At 39.3% G+C, this 13,829-nt stretch overlaps 1 protein-coding gene across 1 annotated transcript in view; it reads left to right on the top strand.

Annotated features, from left to right (window-relative positions):
• Positions 1-13,829, top strand: part of COBL (cordon-bleu WH2 repeat protein) — a 164,372-nt gene that overhangs the window by 33,647 nt on the left and 116,896 nt on the right. Inside the window, exon 2 of the mRNA XM_082479883.1 lies at positions 10,138-10,344. Within this exon, the coding sequence (XP_082336009.1) occupies positions 10,138-10,344 (207 nt within the window). The remainder of the gene's footprint in view (positions 1-10,137; positions 10,345-13,829) is intronic.

The raw sequence follows: 13,829 nt of genomic DNA, 5'->3' as shown, positions 1-13,829 counted from the left end.
GATGTATGGTCAGCTGTAACAAGATCACGAGTGCTTCTCCAAGGGCATGTAGACTTGAGAGGAAGCTCAGAGGCTTTTTCCCCTTTCACGAGAGCTCAGTGCTGCTGGAAAATAAATGGCTTCCGTAGGCCTGCCTGCCATGCTTTGTGTCTCTCCTGCCTGGGACCATCTAGCTTAAGAGATTGACTGTAGGTTTCAGAAGAAGCGCAGATACCTTCTGGCCTGCAGCCTGTAAAGACACAGAGTTACCTACTATTCATTTAATTGTTCTCTGCATAAAAATATGTATTTCTGATGTTTTGGGAAGCCCTTTTGTATCTAAGGGGTGCTCTGGAACTGAGCCAAGTTGCTTCTTTACTGTGGTCTGTACCCTTTAACTTTTTGTCTGTGCCCTCTTCTTTGGTACATTAGGGTGTGTAGGTTTTCTGAAGTAACTGTGATCTTGCCACCGTTGTAGACAGATTAATTAAAACCTTTGTCAAGGAGGTAGGTGGAATGACATAGCTTTAATTCTGCAAATTCTTCCTCAACAACCATTTCCCGCCTGTTTTTGCGGGATCTGTTTGTGTAAGGGTGAATGGGTGAAATGAACTTTGGTAGTGTACTTGTAGAGGATTCTCATTAAAGGAGAAGTGATGATCTGTTAGTTCACAATTAGGTGTGTTAATGTTTGCACTTATTTAAGCAGGTAGTCATTCTAAACATAATTCTTCCCCATCTGCACATCAGATGGACACAGTTTTAAGGCTGTTTCTAGTTGAAACAGGTATTGGTAGGAATATTATTCTATAGTAATGTCAGCGGTTTTCCACTGAAGTGCCCCCTAGCTTGTAAGCATATTATAAACTTGGTGTTGGCCAGCACAGTAAATCACATCAGAATTTCAGTAGCTGTATGTTGTTTCTCTCCGATTCTTTCAAAACTATTCCACCTTCTGTGTCCCTTGTAAACAGACAATAAAGAAGGCACTTTACCGCAGTAGAGCCTTAATCTACACTCTTCAAGTCTCTAGAAAGTGATTCTCCGTAGGTGGTAGTGAGGTTAAAAAGTCTGTGGGCACAAAAATAGAGCAATCTGGGTTACATTGGCTCATTAATACAGTGCAAATGCACCTTGGAGTTGCGTCGTAATAGGCAGTGCAAGTCACCACAGGAGAGTTTATAAGTCAGTGTTGCTAAGCAATAAACTTTTATATCTGTTTATTTAAATAGCCTTATTGAAAGTGATTGTTGATAAGCGATTAAGAAAGGACAACCACAGTGAAATCTGTACAGCACCTATAGCTTCAGGGAGCATACCATGCAGTGAGAGTATTTCTGAGCTAGCCTCAGGCTTGCATAATCATATCTTTAGTCGTTGACCCCTCCAGAAAAAAATTGCTGCCTTGCCTGCTTTCATGGTTTGCTATTAATAAATGTGACGAAGACTAACGTAATTATTGGATGTTAATAAAACCTATTCCAACTACTAAGTTACCTTTCCAGGCCTCTGAGTGTTCCTAGAGAGCTCAGCGCTAGAGAGTTGTGGCACCAGGCACAGTGAGGTGAGAGCTGTAGTGTCCTTCACAAAAACATAGCTGACGGGTAGTAGAGTTGAATGCATTTAAAGGATGCGTGTTTGTCCGCAACATGCAGAGGACACAATGCCAGCAGTGATTCCAGCCTGCTTAGAAATAGTCTTCACTTTGTTTTCATGCCAGTGTTTTCCCACAGGTGAGCATGGTTAGTAAGAAACCAGTTAGCCAACATGAGCATGACTATAACTTCATGCATAGTGCTGAGATATCTCACTAGTTGTCTCGCCAGTTAATGATACTTTAACCGTGTGGTTTTCACAGTTCAGCCACAGGATTTGCCATCTGCAGGGAACTCAGCGTGCAGTGGCTGTCTGCATGGTTGTAGCCTACAGTCTGCTAAACTGAGCATCATTAAAACAGCTCAGTGAAGATTTGAGAGCACTGAGAACAGAACAGAGTGCCCTGGCAGCAGTGCTTGGGCATTTTAGAGTATAAGCGGCAGTATGCTGGATGTCTCTTTAAGTACCTTTGGGATATTAGCATAGGCACTTTTTTTTTCTTAGTAACCAGTGCCATTGTGCTTAACCATCAGTAAAATAAAAATAGCGTCATTTTCAATTCCTATTTAAGCATACCATGCAAAGCAGCCTGATTTAGTCACAGGTGAAGGAACTGGATAACATTTCAGATAAGCATGAGGAATGTGATGTTTCCCGTAGTGTTTTCATTATTGTCATTATTATTATTATGGTTTGCCTGGAATGGAATGAGACTAATAGCTCAATACTTGATAAGTAAGGAAAAGACAATGTGAGTGTGTGGATAAAGGAGGAGGAAGTAAAAAATACTGGAGGGAGTAGGATTGCATGGCTGGTCGCTGAATGCCTTGCTGAATTCATTGCTGGTTCTGCTGAAAGTCATTTTAACAGCCACTGCTTGGCAATCTTTTGATTTTGGTCAGTGTGAAACTGGCAGGTAGTTTTAGCTCAGATGTTAGTGGTTAAACATCTGCATCCTAAAGCCTAAATGTGTATTGCCTTTATCAGTGTTTTGGTTCTTCTGAGTCTTCTCCTTTGGCAGATGTCATTGTGAAAGGATCAAGGTTTCACCATCCCTACCTAGCGTGCTATTTTTCTACATTCACTTTTCTAGACCAAATTGTTGGAGGTGAGGCTTTTTTGAGGTGAATTTTTTTAAACAAGGTGAGGCTTGTTAACCTAACCTCCAGTATGAATTATTAGTGAGGTTTTGTTTTGATCACATCTCCCAAGGTAAAGAGTTAAAACTATCGCTGTTATCTCTGACTCCGAGATGGGATAATACCACAGTTTAGATCGCAACAATTTAATGATCCAAAATAGGGTTACATCTATGCTTTCTTGCCTTTAACCACAAGAGACTTCTGTTTTTGTTTAGCATGTGTTTCAGCAGATGAGACAAATAATTACATGACATTAGCTGCTCTCCCATTTCATTCCTCTTTATGTGCAACCTGAAGGAGTTGCATGATGGCTCCAGCTTGTAGTGTGGTCTTTGCCACACACTGAACATGTGGGTGGTATCTCCAAAGTCCTGTGATACAGCTATTGGGCCAGACCTTGCAGTGCTTATCCAAGCAGTGTTTTCATTAACTGCAGCGGGCATCAACCCAAATCCTGGGATTTGGCTGCTTTTTAAAAGATTTTCTCTAGGGCTTGTGTGTTGTTTTTTTTTGGGGGAACTGATACAGGTAGATCTGTTAGGCTCCCTAGTGTGACTGTGGTTAATAGGTGTAAAAGCATTTGTAGGCTGCAGTGTTATTCCATGGTCAGTTAAAGCCCACCCCCACGTCCAGCTGTGTCTTTGCATTCACTCTAAGTGAGGGCTATCTAAAGTAGCAGTAGAGTGAATTGCATGGCCTGGGCACTACAGGAAATCAGGTTAGTGTACTTATGGCTTCTTCTGGCCCTAAAAAAAATGACTGTATCATGAAACTGATGTGTGATCTGCTTTGTACTGGATCTTGAGAGAACATCTCAGTGACTGGAATGAGGGTTAGGCTTTTATTGGAAGATAACACACTCTTAATTGAAAGTGTGGGTGATATATAAAAAAAGTGTATTTGAGGATACCAGCTGTAGGCTAACAAATCATTTGGTGTTCCTGCCAGAGGTTGAGCTCTCAATAATTCAGCTACGTAGTGTCAGTGCAGGACTCTGTGTCCTGGCCAGATGGAAGCTGGTTTTCTCTTGTCTGGCAGCTGTGCAATGGTTCACAAGCAGCAGAGGACCCAGGTCTCTGCCATGTGTTGGGACGCGTCTCAGCCTCTCCTGAAATGGGTCACATTTGAGGAGATATCCCCGGTAGCAAATTTTATAACAATGTGTTTATTCACTTGTACATTTGAGATCGGGAAATTGCAGCGCAATGTTTTTCAATGACTGACTGGTTACCTTTGTGAAAGGCTTGAAATTAGAGATACAATGTTAGGAACTACTTCCATTAGACTGTCTCGTCTTACCTTGACTTCTGTTTATTTTTCTTTAATTTCACCCTTCGGCAAGCATGGTCATGTACTTCCATCCCTGCTTCCTTTTCTACAAATGCTCTCATTCAGTTTACTTCTGGAGTTTTTTTTTTTTTTCTTCTGGCATTGAAATTTTATTTTGTAAATGCGTAAAGCTGTAGGGTTTCTCATCAGTAGAATCAAATGGAAGATCAAAAATATAATTAAATAACTTTCATTTCTTTGCCAAAAACAAATTATTTTTTCCTGTCTATTTTGGGTGACTTTATCACGCCCACAAGGAAATAATTTTCATCATGTCTGAGAGTGTGATCCTGCCATGGGATGATCTTTTAAAAGCAATACGACGTTCAAATAAATGTTTGAAAAGAGAAAAGCATAAAATAGTTATATACCATAATAGCCAGGTAATTCAGAGTAAAGACAGTTTAAAAGAAAAAAATCTTAAAAATATTAAAATAAAGTAACATAGGCAACCCTAATTGTTTCCTGAGCCATGTCAACATGACCTGTGACTTACGCCTTTAAATGTCTCATACATAGTAAGTTACCGGTGTTGCACATACTTGTAATGAATCAGGATATTTTGCCTGTGACAGATTAAGTAAACTTTAGAATATTCTTTGATTTATTTTTTCTTATTCACCACCCTCTACCTCCAAATAAAGAGCAGACCAAAAGCTCAGTTTGGTTGGTTATTTAAGTGTCAGAGATGGTAAAATGGAATGGAGCTCTAGCTTATGGTGTGAAGCTGTCTGGATGAACTCCTGCCTGTTTAGTAGTTATGGATGTTATCATAGTTTCCTGGATTCTGTTCTACATCTCTGTGGGATTTGTTTAACTACTGTTTTCCATTTTCAAAATTCTTTAGGTGACTTTATGTTGGTGCTTATCTGTTTGTGTTTCCTTTACATTTGTGTTGTGTTATAGTTTTTCTGAGGTGCTGCATCTAGAAGCTGAAAGGATTTTACTTATGAAGAGGAAACTGGGTGTGCTATTAACTCTGTTACAGTGAGTTTCTTTTTCCAGCTTGTGATTCTTTTTTTTTTTCTTTTTTTTTGCTTTGCATAAGCAATGAAAAGTGAGAGAGAAATGTTTTCTGAAGGATGTCTGCTTCACGGGCTAGATCACTAGGCAGGAGTGACTTCTGCTGTGTTGTCTGTGTCTTGATAGTTTGTAGTATGAGGTGTGCCTCAGGGCTGGGCTTCTAGCTTTGCTGTGCAATTTGCCAGGGAGAGAGAGAGAAGGTACTCATCTGCTTTTTTTTTTTTTTTTCTTAAACAGCAATGTACATAGATTTCCCCTCAAAATACTGTAGGAGTGCAATCCCCTGAAAGTGGAGAACATTTACTTCATTGTCTCCTGTTTTCCATCCAGGGGACCCTGCATTTGCATACTGTGCTCATTGCTGAGCACTCTCATCTTGGTTTATTCCTCCTAATTATGAGATGGGGTGTACTTGAATGTCAGGGAGAAACCCTCTGCAACGGTTTCAGCCTTGTGTATTGACAAGATTGCAAATTGGCTTGACTGGATTGGAGGTCCTGTGCTAGTTGTTCACTCTTATCAAAAATGAATGTTGATCAAAAATATAATTCAGCTATGTTGAGGGCTGGTTGGGGTTTTTTTTTGTTTGGTTGGGATTTGTTGTTGGTTTTTTTTGTTTTGTTGTTGGTTGGTCTTTTTTTTTTTTTTTAATGAATGGTTAGAGAGAATTGGCATAGAAACGATGGGATTCTACAAACTGGTGTAGTATGGAGCTCTTGACAAACTCCTGCTGATATCCATGGGATGAAGTCTGCACAGTACCTGTTAAGTTGCCTTTGCCTTACAGGGCAGAGAGGGTTCCAGATTTTTTTGAGATGGTGGAAATGTATAAGATCGTTTCATTTTTATTTTTGTCTTGGTGTTAGACCTTATCTGAAGACAGACAATCCCTGCATAGCATTGCCATGAGGGTGGAAGTCCCAGGACCACTTCTGTTTGAAACAGAGATCACATTTTTTCAGGATGGGATTGTAAAGTCCGGGTCATATCCTATTGCTTGGTAGTTACATATTAATAAAGTATAGGTCCAAAGGGCTTGTGTTACCTTGTCTTGAAGTTCTTAGTCTGGTGAAACTTTTCTTTGTTTCTGTTTGCATTGGTTCTATGTGCTGTACTACAGAAGTGCTCGTCTTGTTGGTCGGTTTGCTTGCTGGTTTTCCTTTTCCTTTTTGGGAAGCCTGATGCTGTTACTGAGAACAGTGCTGGTAGGTTATTTACGTATTCTGCCTAATTATTTCATGCCTATATGCATTTTTTCAGTTTACAATAAAGTGAGATAACTATTTCAAGCCTCGGTAAAAGGCACCGTATGTTTGTGTATTAGAATCAGCTGCTTGTTTTTAATCTTCTTCTTATCGAGGGCTGGATTGAAGCATTCACATAACTGTGAGTGAATCATGGGTTTGAAGTGTTCCTGCTTGTAACTTCATCCGCAGAGTAATAGCGGGTAGGGGGGCTCAACAAGTATCTCAGTACTGAGCACAGTGAAAGATGTTTGTGGGGAAAAAAATTGCCACTGAGCTAAATTTAGTTTGAATTTAGCTCATACTGAAGAATGGCATGCAACTTTTTTGTAGTATGTTGTGTTTGTAGCATGGAAAGTACCCATGTTTAAAACAGCCTTTTAAATCATACACTTTCTCTGGGCATTATTTTAGTGGGGGAACAAAAAGACTTTTATTATGGAGTGCTTTTGTATTGTCCTTTATAGCCATCATAGCTCTGACAGAGAAATTCTTTTTCTGTTAATAGTATTAACAGGCCTTCTCAGCACCTTCTGACTGCAGTTCCTGGAGCCTGTCAGAAAGCAGCTGCTCCTGCAGGCCCAAGGTAGAGCTAGAGCTGTGTATTTTGGTCTGTGGTTCATGAAGCTACTTTCTACTACTGAGATGCTTCAGAAGGTTAGCTAGGAAATGCAATTCTGTGCCACATATTGCTCTACAAATGTGAACTTTAAAGGGATCTGCTTCTACTGTAGTAGTTTGAAATCTGTCATTTGGAAGATGTTGAAAACCAGGCATTTAAAACAGTTGCAGTGTTTCAAGAGAATGTGTAGTCACTATTGTGGAAAAGTTCGCATGAGGTCACCTGAACTGTTGCTAGCTCAGAGAAACTGTAGTGGGAATGTTTTCCCTTTTCCTTTCTTTGATGTTTCTGAAAGAAACAGACCTGCATTGTCCTTTCTGCACAAAAGAAAAGGAAGACTGTAGTATCTAAAAGGCCCTGATCGTGTAATGCCAAAAAGAATATGCATTGTTATGCATTTTACGGAGGTAAAGTGAACATCACTAGTCAATGTATAGCTGATGCTTTTGATGGTATGATGCCTGATTTCTGACACACACACACACCGGCCCTAGGCAGTTGTGTACAAGGTCTGTAACTGCAGAATTGGCTGTAAAGAGTACTTAATAAGTGGCCAAATAAAAATCGCACTCCCATTTCAGAGCTACACATTGGTATTAAGATGTCTGACTTTGTCTATTCCTTCAGAAAATCAGATACAGCTTTACGTTATTGCTAGGGAACAAACACATGTGCAGCATACTCCCAATTTACTTCCAGCTCCTTCATCAGCTTCAAAACTCAGTCGTTCTTGACTTTCTCCCTGATGTTTCAAGTCTCTTCAGTTTCAGCTGGTTTCAGTTTCATGTTTATTTTATTACCATTGCTTTATTTATAGATCATAGAATGGTTGGAGCTGGAAGGGACCTTAAAGATCATCTGGTTCCAACCCCCCTATGATGAGCAGGGACACCTTCCAGTAGACCAGGTTGCTCAAAGTCCTATACAACCTGGCCTTGAAAACTTTGAGGGATGGGGCATCCACAACTCTCCCTCTGTTCACGGAGAGATCTGTAATTTACAAGTCCAGGTGAATCATAATTAAAAAAAACCTAGTTCTGCCAGGCTCAGGACACTTGCCTGCTTCTTTTCTTCCCACCCTCTTTCATACTTTTTATTGGAGGTTGTCCCTCATATTATAGGACAAGCTTTAAAAAATTGAAAGAAAAGCTTATTTTAAGAAACATGTTGATGTGAATCTCTGTAGCTAATTATATTGATGCAGTTGATGGTAAGGAAGGAGGGCAAGAATTAAATAATTTGTAAATCGATCTGAAGTCCTTAAGCATTGCATTGCATGATTGTAAAACTACGCTGGCACGATCTGAATTTATGCAAAACTCCCATGTCTCACACCACCTGCTTACTAGTAACAACTGTTGCCAGATATGAAGAGATCTAAGCAGAAGATGAATCCCAATTTATTTTGTTTCTTTTATAGGCAAGTAAATAAATTAAGAGTTTAGTTCATGGACGTATAAAAAGTCAAGGTAATTTGACAAACAGTAAAGCCTTGAACTTTTTATCATCACCTCCATGGGGAGGAGCGTAGGAGCTGTAATTTAGTGACTGATGACTGCCTGACTCATTGGGTATATATAGGATAAAAAGTGAATGGTCCAGGAAAATTCCTCATGGAATAGAAATTGCTGCATGCTAGTAAATATGGCAGTAGCTCTCCCTGCATATTTGTAGAGAATGCTATTTGTTATACATGCAGAAAATGAAAGGAAGTATCTGCGTCACTGCTAATTTTACAGTGTCCTGCTGTGGTCTCACTGAAATGTGCATTTTCAGAGCAGTGTAGTGATTTTTTTGCAAGTTGAGACATGTCACAGAAAGTGTTGGTCAAATGCAAATACTGATTAAAAAACGTGGAGGATTTGGGTTGTTTCTGAACTCTTTTTTTTTTTTTTTGGTGATGTGATGTAGCTTTTACTTTTTTTCTCTGCCAGAAGCTTAAATTGGTAATCGAAACTCTATGTTTAGTCTTTTTATCTGTGAAAATACATGTTATCTCTAATTAATGAAGCGTTTGGTTTGGTATTAGTCCTGTTCAGTTTTTAATTATTTTTTTTTTTTCTCTTAGCTGATTCAATCACTAAGCTCTGCAGGCTTATAAGGGTTAGACTGCTTTTTCTGTGCTTTTGTTTTCTGGACCTCTGTTTATGTTGTTCACAGGGTGAAAATTATATGTAGATTCATAATCTCTTCTCTTCCTGCACCCTAAAACCAGACAAATTAAAAAATTCAGGCAGTAAGCCTGGGTAATAATTTCTCAGTAAATACTTTACTGCTTTTTCCATGTTACACTAAAATCTGACTTAAACTAGACATAAATCTAGTCAGAAGAGGTCACTGGGATATTAATCATGAGAATTAATCCTCTTGGACATGTGCTTGGTATGAAGCCAACTCTTCAGAAATTTTAACAGTGCACGTGTTGCTTATCTGTCTGGCAGCTTGCCAATGAAGTAAAGTTCGAGTTTGTGGTGTTTTTATATCTCTGTAAAGTACAGTGCTTGTTTGGTGCAAGCTGATGCAGCTTTTCTGTATGTCGACTATGGAGCATAGCTTGCTACTGAAGAATGAGTTCTCTTCCAGGTGCTTTCAGAGAGCTATAGTTTCTTAGTGTTGTGTGGTAAGAAGTGGTATCATTAATGGTTGACCTTTTCATGGTGCTTCCCTATGAAGTATGATGAGCCGAATTTAATACTCCTTACTCAGAGCAGAAGAAGAGACAGTATCTCAAGTAGAGTAATACTGTGGAACCCAAACATAGCTGAATGAAGCCTCACCCTGCCTCTGTTCCTGCCGTTCTGACTTGGAGGAAGCATTCATTTACCTAAATACAACTCTTCCTTGAGCCAGGTCTGGACTGGACCCAGCATTTCCGTTTCTGTCTTCATAGGAGCATGCTTCATACACGATAGAATAATGATTATTTCGTATCTTAATTATGGAACTGATTCATCCCCTGGGGCATGGAAAGCAAACAGTAGGAGTGCGTGCATCATCTAAAAAATTAGCGTATTTTTAGAGAGGAGGTAAAAATAAAATTCAACACCATTGAAAAACTTCATGATAAAGAAAAATGGCTTGCATTAGTGGAACTCTTTAAAACAATCTGAGATTATGGCTGAAATAATATTTTTTCTTATTAACATGTTTATACGTTGCTCATGAGAAATTATTAATTTTCTTCTTGCGTTTATTTCTCAAGGAGAAGAATGAAAGCTCGAGCTCCTCCTCCACCAAATCAACCTTCTACAGCAAGTAGAATTCACAGTGAACAAAAGTCACCTGCAGAGACAGCTGTAATTTCTGATCAGAGCCTCGTGAGCATGAAGGAGAACATGATAAACAGATCGGTGGACTTGACAGTCATTTTACCCAGCGGGGTGGAGCAGAAGAGCACAGTACAAGGAAGGTAAGGCTTTGATTAACTCCTGCTTTCTGGAGCCCTGTTTTCCCAGTGGGATACTTACTGATATTAAAGTCTCCTTCCTGAGTTGATGGGTTTCTCTGCCCATGACTTTTCTCTGCATTTTAGGCAGCTATTGTACTAGAAAGTCCCAAAGGCCATGTATAAAGAACCCTTTCTGCTGAGGCAGGAAGGATTTAGCAGCTATTTTGTCACTGTTTTCCCCATGGACCACCCTCAACACGTGTATGGATCTCTCTTCCATGTAGTGCCACTGGGCTAGTCTTAGGTTGTATCATGTCCCATAATGCAGAGGGGGTTTGGTGGCAGTAGAAGTAGGTGCTGCTGGCAAACAGCAATCCTGACAGTATTCCTGTCTGGAGTTATGCCAAGAAGCATGCTCAGAAGATGAATGATTCGTTGCATTCGGAGATCCTGCCTTCACAATACATTGCGATTTTGTAGACAGCAAAGTGTCTGCTGGTATTTAGGAAGTCTTTTCTGTATGAAAGTGTATTGTTTTTTTCCATGGAAAGAGAGAGAGGTTCTCCTTGTCACTTGGTACAATCAAGGGCAAATTGTATTGAAAAGGCAGTTTTGAGGATAATTTTCTTCACCATGGGAGCTCTTCCTTCTCAATCTCTGCGAGAACTATTTCGAAAGAGGGAAACTCAGTACTTTAAATCTCTTCCAAATTCTTTCTTAAAAATATATTCAATACTATTATGAAACTGTAGCAAACAATGGTGTAGTAGGCAGTGGTTTCTTAACTGTGGAAAGTGGTGATACCAGAGTAGGAGCATATGTAGATTCCTGTTGATAAATCAGGGCCTGTGCTTATTTCACATTTGGGGTTTGCAGTAGTTAGTCTGCATTCCTGTAAAACTACTCTTCTTCATCTGATATATTAGTCTATTTTGACTGTCTGTTAGTGCATTTTGATGGCTGAGGAGGATGTGTACAGCAGCAGTAGTGTCTGGTACTTCATTCTTGCCCATGCTTTCCTTGTAAAAATTAGTGTTCGCTTAGTCCCTTTCAGGAGACTAGTGCAACTTGTGTGGGTCAGCACCGAAGCCAGAGTGGTGTTAAACATTTTAAAGGAAAGCAGGGCTTGTCAGTGCTCTCAAATTATACATTTAGTGACCGAGTTTTTATGGGGATATTTGGGCTTAATGAGAGAAAGAAGAGAACGGGCCTGAAAAGTAGAACAGGACATGAACAGAACTCACTGGCCGTTAGATTCCAGAGAAAGCTGGTATTTCATTGGCAAACAGAAGCCATCTGGGAGCTAACAAGAGGCTAATCTTCATGCGGCATTTTGTATGGAGAGGTACATAATTGCCACATGGTTCAAAAAGATTTTCTTTTCTCTTAAAAAAAAAAAAAAAAAAAAAAAAAAACCACCCCAAAACAAGCACTCCAAGAGTGGTGTTTTAATGTGACCTTTCGAAGAACTTACAAGCTACAGGAGCAGGGAACAAATGTAAAATCCCTGTATGATAAACTCTCTCGCACAGGTGCTTATTGTCACTACCATTGCTATCACATACACTGAGACTGAGATTAGAGTCTTTAGTTCGTGGACTGAAACCTGAAAGAAATGTTGAAAATTAAACCGTAGATGTTTATGTGGGGTTATTTATATTGTCTACGTTAAGCACTCTAAGCAACCAAAATGCTCTCTTCATTGTTCAGTGAAGGTGCCCACTTCTCTCCATTGGCTGCATGACAGGTCTAGGCCCCTGATCTAGGCAGCAATTAAATTCCTGCTTGTGCTAATCTGAGTATCACCAGTGCCTAACATAAGTAGTAGGTGTTCTCCCTCAGCACTGTCTTGAGCACTTGGAGTGGAGGGTTAGTGACAAATGTCAGGCCCTGATAGCCAGCTGTGGGAAGTGGAAGATTATGGAAACTGAGGAGGGGAGTAAATCATCCTAACAAGTTGGGGAGTAAGAAAAGGATACCCTCTAAGGAGCCCTGTATTACAGCAGCACCAGTCTGTGAACAGACATTGTGTGTGCTGCTCTTCTTTCTAACCACTAGAACATGAAATTTTCTGCACATTAACACTGGATACGTTTAATGATGAAGATACTGGATTAAAAAAAAAGAAGTGTTTTGTATAGTTTGAAGCAAGTATGGGAGCCAGTGCAGGTAATAAATTATTTTCCCTGTTCACTCTTTTTATCTATGATGATATCATGGAAGGACATTTCAGACAAATTCTGCTGTTGTTTATACTGCTATAAATCTTCAGTATTTTCATTGCCATAATTTAAAATGCATTCTGCAAAATCTGCTTTTGGGTGCCCTGGGGAAATAGCTTTTCTGTTGCAGTAAAATTTGCAAAACCTTGCCCTGGGCACCATCATAATGAAAAATGATTCTGTAATTTCAGGAAAGCTGTTCACAGAGCAATGAAGTACACTAGAGGATGTTTGTAGTTAATTAGTATCACTTAAGGTTATTACAAATGAAGCAAGTTAAAAGTCAAAAGTTCTCTCTTTCAAATTGTTCATTGTATGCAAGCAAAGCAGCATGTTGTTAATTTTATTTTGTTCTCTGTATAGAAAGTTCCCATAAATATCAGTAAGAGGGCAGAAAATTCTCATTCAATCTTCTTGAAAGATGGTTCAAGAAAAAAAGAAAGTGTGTGCTATTTAAAGATAATTTATTGGAATCTGGAGTTTTTAATTAGATTTATTTATAAAAGTTGACTCAAGCTGACAGTCTCTCTTTAAGAGTTTATTACCCTCTTGTAATACACAATTTGTTCCAGATTTTGGAAATACATAGTGCAGATTTTAGGACAAAGTCCTTAAGGAGTTTTATTTTTTTAAATAATTGGTCCCTGTGAACTCTACTGTAAGACATGTAAAAGTATTCATGAGAACCAGTTAGGCTTCTCTTCCCTGAAAAGAATTATAAAATACCCTCACAAGTAATCTGTATTTGTACTGTTGTATGAGAACTGATGTGCTGAAAGGATGGGCAGACCGTTGGCCACTTAGGTGTTTTGTGCATATACATCTGTAGCAGATCCACGCAAACTGTTAGTAGGCCTGGCAGAAGTGATGGCTTAGAAAGAAAGTAAGTGGAAAAGCTCGTAAGTTACCAGAAACTTTTTCTGTTTGTGACTCTCCTAGGTAATACTTTCAATGGGGAAACTATAAATAAAGCGATCATATGTCTGTCTCCATTCACACTGAGCGACACTGAGAACTTCCCGATTAACACAGATACAGACGTTTAGTGTGAGCAGCTTGAGAAGACAGTAGTATTTGGAGTATATTGCAGAAAAATGAAGATGTTTGAAGCTAAATGATGTTTGGTTTGGAGTTGTTGGCCAATGGATGACCAATATGCAGAAGAGTAGTCTGGGCAGTTGTTGCTCCTGCTGTTATCTGACATTTTAACGCAAATTCTCTCATACATGTGATGCACAGAGAGCAGGATACTAGAACAAATAATAAACTAGCAGAAGCTGTAGT

The sequence above is a fragment of the Vanellus vanellus genome, assembly GCF_965231255.1.
Source record: "Vanellus vanellus genome assembly, chromosome: 2".
In the NCBI taxonomy this organism is placed as follows: domain Eukaryota; kingdom Metazoa; phylum Chordata; class Aves; order Charadriiformes; family Charadriidae; genus Vanellus; species Vanellus vanellus.
This window is presented reverse-complemented; position numbering and strand designations above follow the sequence as displayed.